The following is a 16,251-nucleotide window of genomic DNA, read 5'->3' on the forward strand; positions in this document are numbered from 1 at the left end:
GGGTCTCACTTTGTCACCCAGAGTGGAGTGCAGTGGTGCCATCACAGTTCACTGTGGCCTCAACCTCCTGGACTCAAGTGATTATCCCACCTCAGCCCTCCAAGCAGCTGGGACTGCAAGCACACACCACCACACCTGGCTAATTTCTTCTTCTTTTTTTTTTTTTTTTTTTTTTTTCTGTGGAAATCGGGTCTCGCCGTGTTGCCCAGGCTGGTCCCAAACTCTTGAGCTCAATCGATCTATCCACCTTAGCCTCCCAAAGTGCTGGTATTATAGGTGTGAGACCAGCCAGCATCGTGCAGTCTTGTCCTTTTCTGCAAAGTGTAGCAGTTTGCAGTTTGTGTGACAGGGCACTGTCACATGCATTCTGACTGTGAGGTGATGTGACTGATGGGGTGCTGGGCAGTGGGCAGAGCTGGACAGGGAGTGATGTTTGGATAGGGAGTCAGTGATTTTATTTTATGGTGAATTTTACTTTTCTTACTCAACCCTGAAAGTGCTGGGTCTTGTGTTACTGATATTCAGGTTACAGAGCATTCCTGTAACAGATGTTTCTGAAAGAGGCATTTCTTAAAAAACTCAAATTCTGCCAAATTGTACACTAAAAGGTAGGGACTTTAAGATAAAGAAAGATTTGGGTAGGTCACTCAATACCTGTTTAAATTTGTAGCAGTGGCTCAAAGAACAGTTGAAGGTTTGAGCAGAGTGAATGGATTTCTCCGAGCGACAAGGAGAATTCCTGGGGAATGTAGCCTGACTTGTGTGTGGGGCTTGCAGCCTCAAATCTGTTGCCAGCTCCTGCTTCCTTAGTCTTCTCCAGCCTAGGATGGGTGTCTTGGCCAGTAGGAGCAGGTCCATCCTTCAGTGCCACCTTTTTTCCACAGCTTCCAGCGACTGTAGGCCTCTGCGAGGTGGTCAGGCTGTGTGAGGCTCTCACGGAGACCCTCCGTGGAGTACCATGTTCCTGATAAGTGTGCCGGGGAGGCTTGCTAATGAAAGAAGTAATATACCAAACATAGTACTTTACATAAGAAAAGTGATGGTAACTTTATGGTGGAAGGAGAGGTAAGTGTTGAAGTGGGCAAATTTTGGAGACAAGGATCAGATGCACAGAGATAGGAAGAATAGTGCAGTCATCACTTCCAAGACTGTTGGGGGCTGCTGCCATCGCTTTGTGTGGGGTATAACATTAATGTGATGAGAACAATCTCATAGAATCAGTGGAACTTCTGTGTGGTATTAACATTATGTGCTTATTTTCCAGTTGCATATGAGATAATTTGATTTACAGAAATAAGCTTTTAGCAAAAACCATGTATACTTTTTTTCTTATTTCATGTATATTTCTCTTATTTTCCCAGTTAGATCTAAATGAGGGAATTGCCTCTGTTCAGTGTTTGGCACTGGATATGTGGTAATAAACATACAGTAGCAACAAAATGTTGAATTAATTAAAACAAATGATTTTACATTTTGAACAATACATTTCAGTCTGCAAGTAGGTGCTTTGTCTATAAAATTAAATGTATATCGGAATGCTTGTATTAGCTAGTTCCATGAAATAACCATAGCTTATTCTTTTTTTCATTTCATGTTTTGAAGAAGAAAGAAGATTGGATATAGATGAGAAACCTCTAGTTGTACAACTGAATTGGAACAAAGATGATCGGGAAGGCAGATTTGTTCTTAAGAATGAGAATGATGCCATTCCTCCTAAGGTAGGAACCCTCAGTATTTTATACCGGTCTTGGTCCAGGGCCAGGTCTGACTGATAAACAGGAGACTGATGTTTTGTTACAGGAGTTCCTTCTCTTTTTTGCTTCTCTTTATAAACCCTTTTACCCTCCTCCCAGAAAATAATTTAAAAGAAGCCCTTTTCTCCTTACTTTATCCTTTGTCTCAACTAGTAATTCCAGATATTGTTTCTCACCTTTTCAAAGAATATTTATGTAAACTTGTTACTGTGAGATTTAATGATCAGGTGATCAGCTGCAGTTATTTTTTTTCCAAAATATAGAATCAGAATTGTTCTAATAAGGATCAAAAGGGAAAATGACGCTTTTATATCTATTTGTGAACTTTTAGATGCAACTTTGGCTCATTTAAAACCTTTTCATTATGTTCAGGGTTAGGAATTAGTAAACTTTCTTGAATGATGGAATATAATGATTCTAAAACTTTCTAGGTGGTAGGATATCTGGAATTCTGTGCTGCTGTGTTTATTTTGTGCTAAATCAAGTGGCATCTTACACGAGAGTTCATTATGGACAAGTGATAGCAAATGCAAAGGTTAAGAATATTTTTATGAAAAATCTTCCATTTCATTCCCCTCCGCCCTGCCCCACAACAGATTGGGAAAAGGCTGTCGTTAATCACTTTCAGCAGCAGAAATTTTTTATTTTGTGTGATGTCACTGTTCCATGTTGAAGAGTCATGGAGATGTACAAAATGTATTCTTGACCTTATTTGTTACTGTGCTTAGTGATGTGTCATATGCAGCAAATACAAAAAAAAGTTAAGAATGCATGTCTATTGTTTTGCTATACGTGTTTTATTTCATTTCTGCTCCACAATTTCAGCAGATGCTATTTCATTCTGTATATTTTGCTATGGACCACAGACCCTCATTGACATGTATTGGAACTCCTAAGACCAGTGCAGTGCTCCAAGTATCTATGAATCAAACGGCAATGTTCACATGCTTTTCTCCCATAACTCATAAAGCAGAAGGTAGTTTTCTTTCCCATCACAATAGCCGTTGTTTTCCTTATTTTTCATAGTCATTTTCTTATTAAGTTATCCGTAAAAATAATGCATCTCTGTCATCTGCTAGCAGGCCATTGTTCGAGGTTAAAATACAAATTAAGAAGAAGCAAGCAAATAAATCAGATCTGGAAATGAAGTTAGAGATTTTTGCGCAAACATAATACTTACAACTGTTTCATAAAAGCCAATTTATTATGGCTACTCTTAACAATTCCTTTAAAGTTAAAAACTACTATAGACGATTTGTCTATTATTCACTGTTGTTATAATTTTGTTAGGTTTCTTTTATTCAAGTTACTTTATGTAAATTACTTGGAGTTTTATTTACTGAAAATCAGATTTCATCATTTCTACCCCAGTTTTCTAACTGGCTTTGATTTTTGTTTCTTAGCTTGCTTGCTTGTTAGTTTTAAAATGAGGTAAAATACAGATTCGGTGAGATGCACAGATCTTGAGTGTGCAGTTCAATGGATTTTGATAAATACGCTCATGTAACTGTCAGCTGAATCAATGTAAAGACCATTCTCATTACCCCAGACCTTCCTTTGTTTCAGTAGCTTGTTCACACGTTCGGCAGCGTGTGAGATGAAGTTAGCTAAGCCGTAGGCAGTTTTATGTGATTCTGTGTAGTAGTCAATATAGTGATAATGTTACTTTCATCAGAAGGCTCAAAGTAATGGACCTGAAAAGCAGGAAAAAGAAGGGGTTATCCAGAACTTCAAGAGAACTCTCTCAAAGAAAGAAAAGAAGGAAAAAAAGAAGAGAGAAAAAGAGGCATTGCGACAGGCATCTGATAAAGATGATAGACCTTTCCAAGGGGAGGACGTGTAAGTCAGTTTTGGAAATGTTTCCCTTTCTTTGTGCTCCAAATCAGGTGTTTTTGTTGCACCAAAATTGTTAAATTTTCAGATAAATTATGAAAAGGATGAGTATCAGTCAGGAAATGTGTTTGGGTCTACTCCCTGCTCTTCTGTGTGGAGGGAGGATAGAGGGTCTTCCCTAAGCAGGGTTCATTGCTGGCAGTGCCTGTCTTGCTATGCTTGGGAAGAATCTCTGCGCCCACAGTCTTGCTAATCTTCAATAAGCAAACTCTAGTTAACATTATTATTTTTCTTTTTCATCTTCAGCTGGGTTTTTTCCTCATTTCTGTGGTTTTGGCCATGAGGCAGCAGTTGTCTCTTATGTACCTCAGATACACTTAATGCCTAGTCAGAGGCTGACAAGGTGAAAAGCAGGTTTTCCCTTTTAAGCTTCAGATTACCATCTAGTTCCCTCCACTCCCACCTCCCATTTCTTATTTTGTCACACCAGTTCCATTGTAGATGGTTACCTATTTAAGTGTTTAAGGATCTGACACAGAGCTGAGGGAATAAGTTAAATCATTGCATTTTTAGTATAACAAAAAGAGTCATTAGGAGAAACTAGACTTTCCCCTTAATGTGGAGTTTCTAGTTCCTGTTTTCACCCTCAGCAGTTTTTGGTTTTGTAGTTAGTGCATTTGGTTATCATATGCCTGTTCTTAGGCAGCTTGCTGTTGCCTTGGTCTTGAATGCATGGTATTCTATACATTACTTTTCCGTAATCAAATAATGTACACTCTTTTTAGAAAGTCAGAATATATAGATTTGCCAAAAAGGGTGAAGAACGTAAAGAACTCACCTGTCATCACATGAACCCAGAGAGAATCATAATCTAGTTTGTTTTTTCTCTATAAATGTTTCTATTTCATATGCTTGTCTGGAGAGGCTTTAAACAGAAATGTAACCACAGTTTCTTCAACTGGATTTTAACACTTGATATTTTTTCCACTAAGATGTTTATATTTCACAAAAACATTTTTAAATGATTGTACAGTATTATATAGTTCTTCCATAATTTATGTAACTAGTCCATTTTTGGTGTACGTATAGATTGTTTATAGTGGTTCTTTGTTTTGTTTTTAAATAAATGTTCCAGTGAATATCCTTGTTCTACGACTTAGGGAACTCATCTGATTATTTTCTTAGGGTGCATTCTAGAAGAATGGTTGGGTGATAGGGTTCAGATACTCTCATGTGTTCTGAACCCATCGGCAGACTGCCCCGTACTGTCATGGAGCCCAGGAGACTTCTCTTTTCCTTACACCTGCAACTCTTAGGTGTCACAGAACAGTATATTATCTCTACAGTATATAATACCTTCCATAAATTGAATTTGTTATCATTAATAAGGCAACATCTTTCCACATATTTATTAACCATTTATATTCTTTTGTTGGAGTGGCTTGTCCAAGGCTTTTTCCCATTTTAAAATTGATTCTAAGTGTCCTGTATGTATTGAGGATATTAACCATTTGTCAGTGAATAAGGTATACTTTAAAGTGGAATTTGAGCCTATTTTGTGTTGCATCAAAGGGGGTTTAGATAGGAATCTACTAGACAGTGATGCCTATGTAATCACTTGAGTCTAGTATTACATAATAAGACTCTATTAAATGCAGTTATGCAAGAGAAAAAAATGTACAAAGATACATTGCTCATACATGAAAAAAATCAAAAGGAGAGTTTAAAACTTAGGCTAGGTTCATGCCTGTAGCCTCAGCTACTCAGGAGGCTAAGATGGGAGGATTGCTTGAGCCTGGGAGATTGAGGTTGCAGTGAGCAATGACTGTGCCACTGCACTCCAGCCTGGACTACATAGTGGGACCCTGTCTCAAAATAAACCAAAGCAAACCAAAAGCTTCTACTTTATGACTCGCTCTATTTATCATCCTGTTTATGGGGTGATAAATTATTTAACTTAAAATGAGTTAAGTTGTTCAACTTGATTAAAACCTTGACTATTTTTAATTAAATTATTTTTTATGATTAAAAATTGTATCTTTAAAGTATGTTTACCAAAATTTAGTTAAGTATGTCAGTTACCTAGTATTGTTTTCAGCTCATCATTCTATACATTTGACTTGTTCACAGAAACTGTTGGAGCAATTCATTCTTTTTGAAAATTTAACTTCAAGAAAGTTAATGCTTTTAAATCTTTTAGGTGTTAAAAAAAATCATTCCATTCAATTAATTTGGGCTTTTCAAAATTTGCTTTTTTTTTTTTTTTTTTTTTTTTTTTTGAGATGGAGTTTTGCTCTTCTTGCCCAGGCTGGAATGCAGTGGCACAATCTTGGCTCACCGCAACCTCTGCCTCCTGGGTTCAAGTGATTCTCCTGCCTCAGCCTCCCAAGTAACTGGGATTACAGGCATTTGCCACCACGCTCGGCTAATTTTGTATTTTTACTAGAGACGGGGTTTCTCCATGTTGGTCAGGCTGGTCTTGAACTCCCGACCTCAGGTTATCCACCCACATCAGCCTCCCAAAGTGTTGGGATTACAGGCATGAGCCATCACGCCCGGCCTAAATTTGCCATAATGTTAAGACAGATTTTTGCGAAATTAAAGTATATTCAGTCCTATATTTCTTTCTTGTGGTTGGAAGGTCTTGGTAAAATATTGGTCTGTTTTAGGGTAGCACTGGTGGAAGTTACTGAAATGTATAATCAGTGTATTTTTCTTTTAGCATTATTCATGAATAAACTCACTATTAATGTAAACTTTTAATGATAGATGTCTGCTTAGTTAAATATATTAGTTTGTGTTGAGAGAAACTATATTCTTTATCATATAGTAATTAGCATGTGGTAAATAGTACATAACAGATCTGTTAGGTACAGATGTAGCCAAATAGCACCTGCCATTTTGTTTTTTGTGCGGTCGCAATGTGTCTATTTCTAATAAGAAAACAGTGCTCAAAATATTGTTGGTATTTTTTTTCTTACAGTGAAAATTCTCGACTGGCTGCTGAGGTTTACAAAGACATGCCTGAAACCAGCTTTACTCGAACCATTTCTAATCCTGAGGTGGTTATGAAACGACGGAGGCAGCAAAAATTGGAAAAGAGAATGCAGGAATTTCGGAGCTCAGATGGGCGGCCTGATTCAGGTGCAACTTGGTATTTTTTCTCTGTTCTACCTGTTACAAAGAGCATTGTTTAATTACACTCTTTATACATGCGTGAGACTTGCTTTAACTAAAGCAATGGGTGATGTAACCTTTTCATAACAAATGTGTACCATATACTTCTGGTACAAAATCAGCCTACCCTATGTACAAGAGTTCTGTTCACATAGGGATGTGTTTAGTTTCATACTTTTCCCCAGTACAGCTCTTAAAAAAAAAAAATAGAAAATTTCAAGTATATACAAAAAAAGAGAGGAAGATACGATAAACTCCCATGTACGTGTCACTGAGGTTTCTTCTGTACTCCAAAATACATTGCCCCCATTCTCAAACTATTATTGGGAAGCAAATCCCTAACTTCTCATTCTTTCAACTATAAATATTTTGGTATATTTTCCTGAAGGATAAAGATTCCTTAAAAACAAAACAAAATATAACCATAGTATCATTATCATATATAAAATAATTGATAATAATTCCTTAATACTATCAAATAACTAGTAATTGTTTAAATTTTCCTGATTGCCTCAGATGATTCTTCTGTTTGGGATGGGATGTAAATGAGACGTAACACATTGAATGCATGGTCACTTGCTTCTGCGTCCATCGCAGACACTGCTCAGGACTCTATTTCTCCTGAGCACATTTCAGCCTAGTGTCCAGACAGCCACCATCTGGGGGAAACGTTGGCCCACCCTAGTGTTCGTGCTTATTTTGACCCATAGCACCCTGTAACTGAGTCGTAATTACATATTTCACAGGACTTGTAGTGCCAGTGATTCAAAAAAGATCTCAGAGAGTACGGGACTTCTTGGTTCCATAAATATTCTAATAGATTACATTTGAGACCCAAATGATTCTTTGTTTATATATATTTTGTCTTGCTCTGTCAAGAATTTGAAATAATTTCTAAATATATGCACCAAAAAGACAAAATAAGGAGTCTAAAAGAAAATATAAAGAAGAAGAGTAGTAAAAAGTTTTTAAAAGTCAAGAGGAATGTTAAGAAATGGCTACATGTGCTAACCACATACCAGACCTGAAGGCACTTTGTATGCTGTAAGAAGGAGTTTGACATTATTACTGGAATGAATTTTTCTAAATGTATTCTGTGGTTCCCTTAAAGAATATTCAAGTATGGGCTAGAGGTAGTGAGTCATGGTAAACATAGCTAGTTTAGAGTATCAATTTTTATATCTAACTTTAAAAAATATTGGTTAGAATGAAATATGCTTTAATGTGGTTAGAATGTAACACGTACATTTTTTTTATGATAAAATAGGAAGCTTTTGTATGTCAGTTAGCTTATGTCCCCACACTCCCCCATGTATTTTGCACTGCCATTGGGAGTATTTTGATGGAAAAATTTGATATGCTTTGTTAATAAGCTGTTGAAGAGTTTTAAGCTAGGGATTTAGAAAGCTTTCATTGTAGCCTAAGCTTTATGTCTGAAGAGATTCCTGTGGAAGCAGAGTGGAAGATGGATTTGAGAGAATTCTGATTAGGAGCAGGCATGCCCATTAAAAGTATTGCTTTGCCCATATAAGGAATAAGGGGCCTCTGAGCTCTGTCATTGACAGTGAGACTGTAAAGAGAGAAGGGTCTGAAGAAATATTTAAGAGGTAGAATTATCAGGAACTGGCAATAGACTGGATTTTACTGAGGAGGGGAGGCATTTAGGATGGCCCCTCTGCTTTTTATTGGAAAGATGTTGATGGACTGTAGAATGAAAGAATGTTTGGGGGTGGAAGGTAGGTTTTGTTTATGTTTGTCACATGAAGTGCTGGTGGGATATGGGATATATTTTAGGCTAGTGTTTCAGTGGCACATGCCGATTAGGGTTTGGGAGTGATCAGTGTTAGGAGAATGTATAGGTGATTCAGAAACTTAAGGGAAAGCCATTGATTGTTAAGAGGAGTCATCAAAGCAAACAGGAAAAACTGCAAAGAATTAGGAGGAGAAATAGCAGAACATCACAGTACAGCTTGTCTATTAAAGAGGTGATTGGGGGTAGAAGGAGCATTTTTCTATATGTAGACTGAGGAAATTCTTAACTAAATATTGATAACAAAAAATGACCCTTTATGGTTAATACTAAGGAAGCCAAAAGTATTGATGAAGTCTAAGGTTTTTATTTGTTAGTTTTAACAAATAACTTGCTTTGAAAAGTATATCCTTACAGCCTACTGCAGCTATCAGCTTAGCTATCAGGTTGATTGTTTAGTGTGGGCTGGAGACAAGGGCACCTGTGAATACCACTTCTCTGAGAGTGACAACTGTGTCTGTTATTTTTTTCTCTTTTACCCCAAGGATTAGTTTCTCAAGTTCTAATGACAGAACCTGCATGTCCCCCATAATTTGTTTTGGTTAAACTCACCTCACAGCTGATCAGGCATCATAATTCATAACATGCTTTGCCCCTGAACTTTGTATTTTTGACACTCAGTTATATTTGCTTCATGATGGCTTCAAAATGTAATTGACCCCAAAATGCCCTGTATATCTCAGTTAATTCATTTGTGGCACAAATACTCTGCTACCATTTATTGTTATGGTTTTTTTTTTCCACTGATAAATTAACAGAATTGTAAGAGAAGTTTTAGTTGATTCTTCCTCTTCTTGGGTTTTTTAGCGCGCAGTCTTGCAAGTAGCGGGGCACTGCGAAGTGCAGAAGAACATGGCCCTGGGGTCAGGGTGCAGTCGGAACCACTGTGTACAAACCAACAGTTTCTTCATCTTCAAAACGGGGCACTAACCAAAATCATATAGATGCTACTGCAGCCTACCCAACTGTTTACTCATCCTATTGTACAAATGGGTTTTTTGTGAATTACTTGAGGCCTGTATTTGGATGTGGAGTGTAATTAAATAAGGAGTGTGCCTTCTGGTGTCATTTAAAACACAGTTTAAATGGACTCCACTCCTGTTGCTAATGTCCCTATCTTCATCCAAAAGCCAGGATCTTCTTTGGAAAGCACAGGTGACATTTTGCCCACCTCCTTAGACATATGCACGCAGACACACAGTCATACATGTGCACTCTTGCACGTGCACACACACTCACTCTCTCTCTCTCATACACATAGAACTTAAACCCTTCCAGTGGCTTTCACTTTAACTAGAATAATTCAAACTCATGATGTGATCATGGTCTGGGAAGTCCTGTATGATCTGGTCTCAGCTGGTTTCTGACCTCATCTGCCCCTTTTCCCCTTGCTGTGTGCGTACTGGCCAGTGAACCCAACCAGACTCACCCCAGCCTTGCGCCTTAGCACTTGCTGGTCCCCCGCTGAGACAAAGCCCTTCCTTTAGATTTTCACATGGTCACTTCTGTCTGCTTGTTCAGGTCTGAGTTCAAATGTTTATTCTTCAGAGAGTTCTTGGCCAGTCACCCAAGCTTAGGATGCTCTCGGTCATGTTCTTTCTCACAACCTTATATTTTTCACAATGTGTGTCACTATTTTAAAGGTATTTATTTGTTTTCTTGTTAGTCTTCTTCCTCTGCATCCTACTTCCCAACCACAGAATGTAAGCTGTTGAGGCAGGAATGTCATGTGACCTGCTTATTGCTGTTCCTCTGCATTGGAACAGGGGAGTCCCTGGGCAGTGTGAGTGTGCACATGGTAAAGATGTGCTGCAACCTGTGATTCCCCTGGTCTGGCTTAGCAGGTCCATATTCTAATACTACTGTGGACTAGTTGGTTCCTTAAAAGACCAACATGATTTTACTGTGAGCTAAGTTATCAAAATGCAATTCATGCCAGACTTGTTGAAAAAGAGAGTATGAGAAATATTCAGTAACTGAAATAACTGCATTAGAATTAAAAAGTAATAGAATCATGGAAATTAAGAATTTCCTTCAGGAAACCCACAGATTTTCTAATCTAGCTCTCTTAAATTACAGGTGAGAAAATTGAGAGTTAAAGAAGCTAGAGTGCGTACCTAGGGTCACATTGTCATAATGGGACTGTGGAGCCTATATTAATTTCTTCCCTCAGTATCCTTTCATCTGGACTTCAGATTTCAGGTTATATTAATCTTGGACCATAGGTAGAAAGCAGGTTATGACACCAAAAGTGACAATATTATGACATATACATGTAGATTTTCATTAAAAAGAAACACAAAAGAAAATGTCAGGATATCCAAATTGCTCTGCTGTAGTTGGTTTTCTTTTTTTTTTCCTAAATAAGTTCACAGCTATAAAGGACATTGTAGTTTGTAGTGCCTGGAAGTAAAAATAGAACTCTGCTCTGTTGGCAAATCTCTTATGAAAAATCTTTGGCCTTGAGCACCTGAGATCTCCTGGTTCCTACTTCACTTTTTAAAAATGGATTTATTTTGTGGGTTAATATTTAACTTTATCTGGGTTTTTAGTTTTTTTCAGATTGATGATCAGGAAGTAGGAAAATGGGAGAAATAGGTATATTATAATATATAGGTAAGGAAATCGCAAAGCAGTTGAATAAAGAGCAGCACCATAGAGAAATTCTGGAGTTCCTTCCTTTTCTTTCCTCACTGTAGATACGAAAATCAATTCATTGTTTTTAAAAACTCCTTTGGCTTGAAGAGAGAAGATGAAAATGATCTTTGTCATACTGGATTGTTCATGGTTTCTAAGTGTCACTAGATCAACTAGTTACTGCTATTATATGTTATCTAACAGGAAATAAAACAATAGTTATTAGGCAGATTGTCTTTGCACTCATTTTAGCTAGAATGCAGGTACCTTTTTCTCAAGTGACTGTAAATGTTAGCTATCTCTGTTATTGGCATAAAGTAAGTTGTACTCAAAGATGTCAAAATGTTTTTCTCAGGTGGAACATTGAGAATTTATGCAGATAGTTTAAAACCAAATATTCCCTACAAGACAATCCTGCTGTCTACTACAGATCCTGCAGACTTTGCTGTGGCTGAAGCTTTAGAGAAGTATGGTCTGGAAAAAGAAAACCCTAAGGATTATTGCATCGCCCGGGTAAGGAACTTTATCAAATCAGCAGTTCTTTCTGCTTTGCATTTAAGTGGAAGGTTTTCTTTAAATCAAATTAAACCTAGATTTTCAGCCTACCATATCATTTAGAATCTGATAAATATATATTTTTAAAAAGCAGCCTCCCTTCCATTACAAAAGTAATATATGTTTCTATTATAAAATAAGAAAAATATTAAAAGGCAAATTAAAGAAAATAAAAATTACCCCAAAATCAATTGACCGCATATACGTGTGGTTCTTATTCTGGTCTCTTTTCTGTTCCACTGATATATGTGTCTGTCTTTTTACCAATACCAAGCTGCCTTAATTACTGTAGATTTATAATAAGTCTTAAAATTATGTGAAGTATGTGCCAATTTTGTTCATTATTTTAAAAAATTGCTTTGTTTATTCTAGGTTGTTTATGTTTCTTTATAAATTTTAGGATCAGCTTGTCAGTGTTTACCCAGAACCTTCTGGGATTGTGATTGGGTTTGCATTGCCTCTGTAGATCAACTTTGAGAGACTTCTCATCCTAATAATATTTAGTCTTCCAATTTGTGAGCAGAGTGTATCTCTTTATTTACTTAGTGCTTTAAATTCTCTCAGCAGTATTTCATGGTATTCAGTGTAGAGGTCTTGTGCCTCTCTTGTTAGCTACAGGTAGAATTAAATAAAAGGGCTTGTTGTTTGAGTTTTATAACTTTTATGTTTTTGCTGAGAAGCTAAGAAGTTACATTGAGTTGGAAAAACTAGTGATTTGCAGCTTATGAATATAGCCCAACTTTAGCTGTCAGTAGATGGGAAATCATGTTTTTCTCATATTAAAATGACAATAAAGGAATAAAAATTTGTTTAAATGCACAAGAACAAGGAGAATGAGAGATGAGATGACAAGAGATTAGTCTGTGGAATTTTGCAGATGTAAATGTGAGGTCTCTAACTTGCCAGACCAGAGAAATCTTGCTGGGAGGACATCAAGACAGAGCAGGCAAGTGTATCCCAGCCCCAGGAAGACTCAGGAATTAGAGGCTTTGGAACTTTCTAAGGCAGTGTTGAAAGTTGGGCTGAAAAGAAATTGGGCTGAAAGTTTCTATAAGAAGTGGCAGACTCCACCAGATTCACTTCCCTACCCTAACTGCTGAAGGCTAGAGTAAAACTGATGGGAGGTGGGTGGGTATTGAATGGAGTCCTTGGATTTGGAGGTAACAGGAATAGCACAAGGTGACAAGGGTCTTCACTGAAAACAGGAGGATGAAGTGAAAGACTGTACCCAGAATACTGATGGCTAGAAGATTTATGGATCCCTCTCAGAAGGCACTTGTTGAAAGAAAGATCTGTATAAAAACGGACCTTTGGAAATTCTAGTCTAATAACATCACTCTGAGACTTAGCAACAGTAACCCTTGCCCACGTATATAGCCTTTACATTCAGCTTTCATGGGACTTGCTGTCAAATGTTGATAGCCAAGGTGCAACAGACATTTGAAAAAAGTACCTTTAAAATAGGCACAGATAACACAAACATTAAGAAAACTGGAGCTAAAAGGGAGAAACTGGAGAGAACAGATGGAAGTTTGACAACACTAAGACTTACAGAGATAAAGAAAATAGTGCATCCATGAAATAAGACTAGAATGCCAGAAAAAGAAACAGACAGAGAAAGAGCTCTTAGAAATAAAAAATATATATAAGTAAATAAGGGATAGAGGGGGAAAATGTTAATAAGATAGGTAGAAAATAAGGAAATCTACCTAAATACAGATCAAAGAGAAAAAGAAGTAAAACAGACAAGATATTTAGATTATTAGTGTAGAATATCTAACATATACTAAAGGGGGATCAAAAGGAAGCCAGGCATGGTGGCTCACTCCTGTAATCCCAGCACTTTGAGGTCAGGGGTTTGAGACAAGGCTGGTCAACATCGCAAAACCTTGTTTCTACTAAAAATACAAAAAAAAAAAAAAAAAAAAAAAAATGAGCTGGGCATGGTGGCGCACACCTGTAATCCCAGCTACTTGGGAGGTTGAGGCAGGACAATTACTTGAACCTGGGAGGTTGCAGTGAGCCTTCATCTCGCCATTGCATTCCAGCCTGGGCGATGGAGTGAGACTGTCTCAAAAACAAACAAACAAAACCAAAGGAAATGGAGCGACGGAAGTTATCAAGGAAATACTGCTAGAATCTCTCAGGACTGAAGGAGTTTAGTTTCTAGGTTGAAAAGGCCTGCTGAATAATGGTATAATTGCTTTGACAAAGACCCAAACCAAAGCTTATTATTTTGAAACTGCAGAAAACTAGTATTAAAAAGAATGATTCAAAAGAAAAAGATTGAAGTTGCATATAAAGGTTTGGGGAGTAAGGCTAGTGCTAGTCTTCTCAACAGTAACTATGGTATCTGGCATGCCGTGTACTTTCAAATGCAGAGTGAAATGATTCCCCATCCAGACTGTCAGCCAGGTGTTAGGTGAATGGAATAAAGACATTTCAAAACATACAAGGCAAAAATTTACCTCCCATGTGCCCTATCTCAAAAAAGTGCTGGAGGACATTGTCCAGCAGAATGATGCAGTAGGCCAAGAAAGAGAGAGAGGGAGAATTCAAGAATAGAATCTATCAGGACAAGGGAATTCCAAGGATGATGAGGAAGGAGAGTCCAGAAGATTCCTCTGCAGTAGTGCTGAACGGCACACACTTGAGATTGGAGATAATGTCCAAGACTGAAGGTAAATAGCAATAAAGACACATTGTTTAGAAATATGGTGGTAAATACTAGTTGTGACATCTAAAATAAATAGCCAGTAAATTCCTGAGGATATTTCTATGAGCATTTATTTTTGCAGTATTCTGTGCATAGCAATAAAAAAGCAGACAACAGGCCCAGCACTAAGGAGTGCTTCTACCACTCAGTGACATGTTGCTCTGCAACGTCAATCAAATCTCTACCAGTTGACCTGGAGATATATACAGGCACACCTCAGAGATGCTGCAGGTCTGATGCCAGACCGCCACAGTAAATCTCTACCAGTTGACCTGGAGATATATACAGGCACACCTCAGAGATGCTGCAGGTCTGATGCCAGACCGCCACAGTAAATCTCTACCAGTTGACCTGGAGATATATACAGGCACACCTCAGAGATGCTGCAGGTCTGATGCGAGACCGCCACAGTAAATCTCTACCAGTTGACCTGGAGATATATACAGGCACACCTCAGAGATGCTGCAGGTCTGATGCGAGGCCGCCACAGTAAATCTCTACCAGTTGACCTGGAGATATATACAGGCACACCTCAGAGATGCTGCAGGTCTGATGTGAGACCGCCACAGTAAATCTCTACCAGTTGACCTGGAGATATATACAGGCACACCTCAGAGATGCTGCAGGTCTGATGTGAGACCGCCACAGTAAATCTCTACCAGTTGACCTGGAGATATATACAGGCACACCTCAGAGATGCTGCAGGTCTGATGTGAGACCGCCACAGTAAATCTCTACCAGTTGACCTGGAGATATATACAGGCACACCTCAGAGATGCTGCAGGTCTGATGTGAGACCGCCACAGTAAATCTGGCATCACAGTGTAGTGAGTCACATGAGTTTTTTGGTTTCCCAATACATATAAAAGTTATGCTTTTTAGTATACTGTAGTCTATTTAAGTGTGCAGTAGCATTGTGTTTAAGAAAAAATGGACCTACTTTAATTTAAAAATACTTTATTGCTTAAAAAATGCTAACAGTCATCTGAGCCTTCAGCAAGTTATAATCTTTTGCTGGTGCAGGGGCTTGCGTGGATGTTGATGGCCACTGACTGACCAGGGTGGTGGTTGCTGAAGGTTAGGTTGGCTGTGGCAACTCCCTAAAATACAACAAATGAAGTTTGCTGCATTGATTAACTCTTCCTTTCACAAAACATTTCTCTGTAGCATACGATACTGTTAGATAACATTTTATGTACAGTAAAATGTCTTTCAGAATTGAAGTCAGGCCTCCCAACCCCTGCCACTGCTTTATCAACTAAGTTTATATAATATTTGAAATCCTTTGTTTTCATTTCAACAGTGTTCACAGCATCTTCACCAGGAGTTGATTCCATAAGAAATTACTTTCTTTGCTTATTCATAAGAGGCAACACCTTGTTTGTTCAAGTTTTATCATGAGATTGCAGCATTTCAGTCACATCTTCAGACCCCATTATTAATCTTAGTTCTCTTCCTGTTTTCACCTCATCTTCATGTACTTCCTTCACTGAAGTCTTGAACAGCTCCAAATCATCCATAGGGTTTGAATCAATTTCTTCCAAACTCCTTTCACTATTGATATTTTTCCTTATCCCGGGAATCATGAATGTTCTAATGGCATCTAGAATGGTGAATACTTCCCAGGTTTTCACCCCAGATTTATCAGAGAATCACTATCTATGGCAGCTATAGCCTCATGAAATGTATTTCTTAAATAATAAGACTTGAAAGTCAAAATCACTGCTTGTTCCATGGGCTGCAGAGTGGGTGTTGCTTTAGTAAGCATG

The 16,251-nt window shown here is 37.9% G+C and overlaps 1 protein-coding gene across 23 annotated transcripts in view; it reads left to right on the forward strand.

Annotated features, from left to right (window-relative positions):
- The window catches only part of AFDN (afadin, adherens junction formation factor), a 145,067-nt gene that overhangs the window by 42,699 nt on the left and 86,117 nt on the right, over window positions 1-16,251 (forward strand). For 14 of the 23 annotated variants that reach the window (XM_063666839.1, XM_063666850.1, XM_063666842.1 and 11 more), the window contains exons 3-6: window positions 1,603-1,718; window positions 3,430-3,593; window positions 6,571-6,731; window positions 11,567-11,724. In XM_063666839.1, coding sequence (XP_063522909.1) covers window positions 1,603-1,718; window positions 3,430-3,593; window positions 6,571-6,731; window positions 11,567-11,724 — 599 coding nt within the window. The remainder of the gene's footprint in view (window positions 1-1,602; window positions 1,719-3,429; window positions 3,594-6,570; window positions 6,732-11,566; window positions 11,725-16,251) is intronic. The other 9 variants (XM_054490383.2, XM_054490385.2, XM_054490387.2 and 6 more) reach the window with 3 other exon arrangements.

Source organism: Pongo pygmaeus, chromosome 5 (assembly GCF_028885625.2).
Source record: "Pongo pygmaeus isolate AG05252 chromosome 5, NHGRI_mPonPyg2-v2.0_pri, whole genome shotgun sequence".
Classification (NCBI taxonomy): Eukaryota; Metazoa; Chordata; class Mammalia; order Primates; family Hominidae; genus Pongo; species Pongo pygmaeus.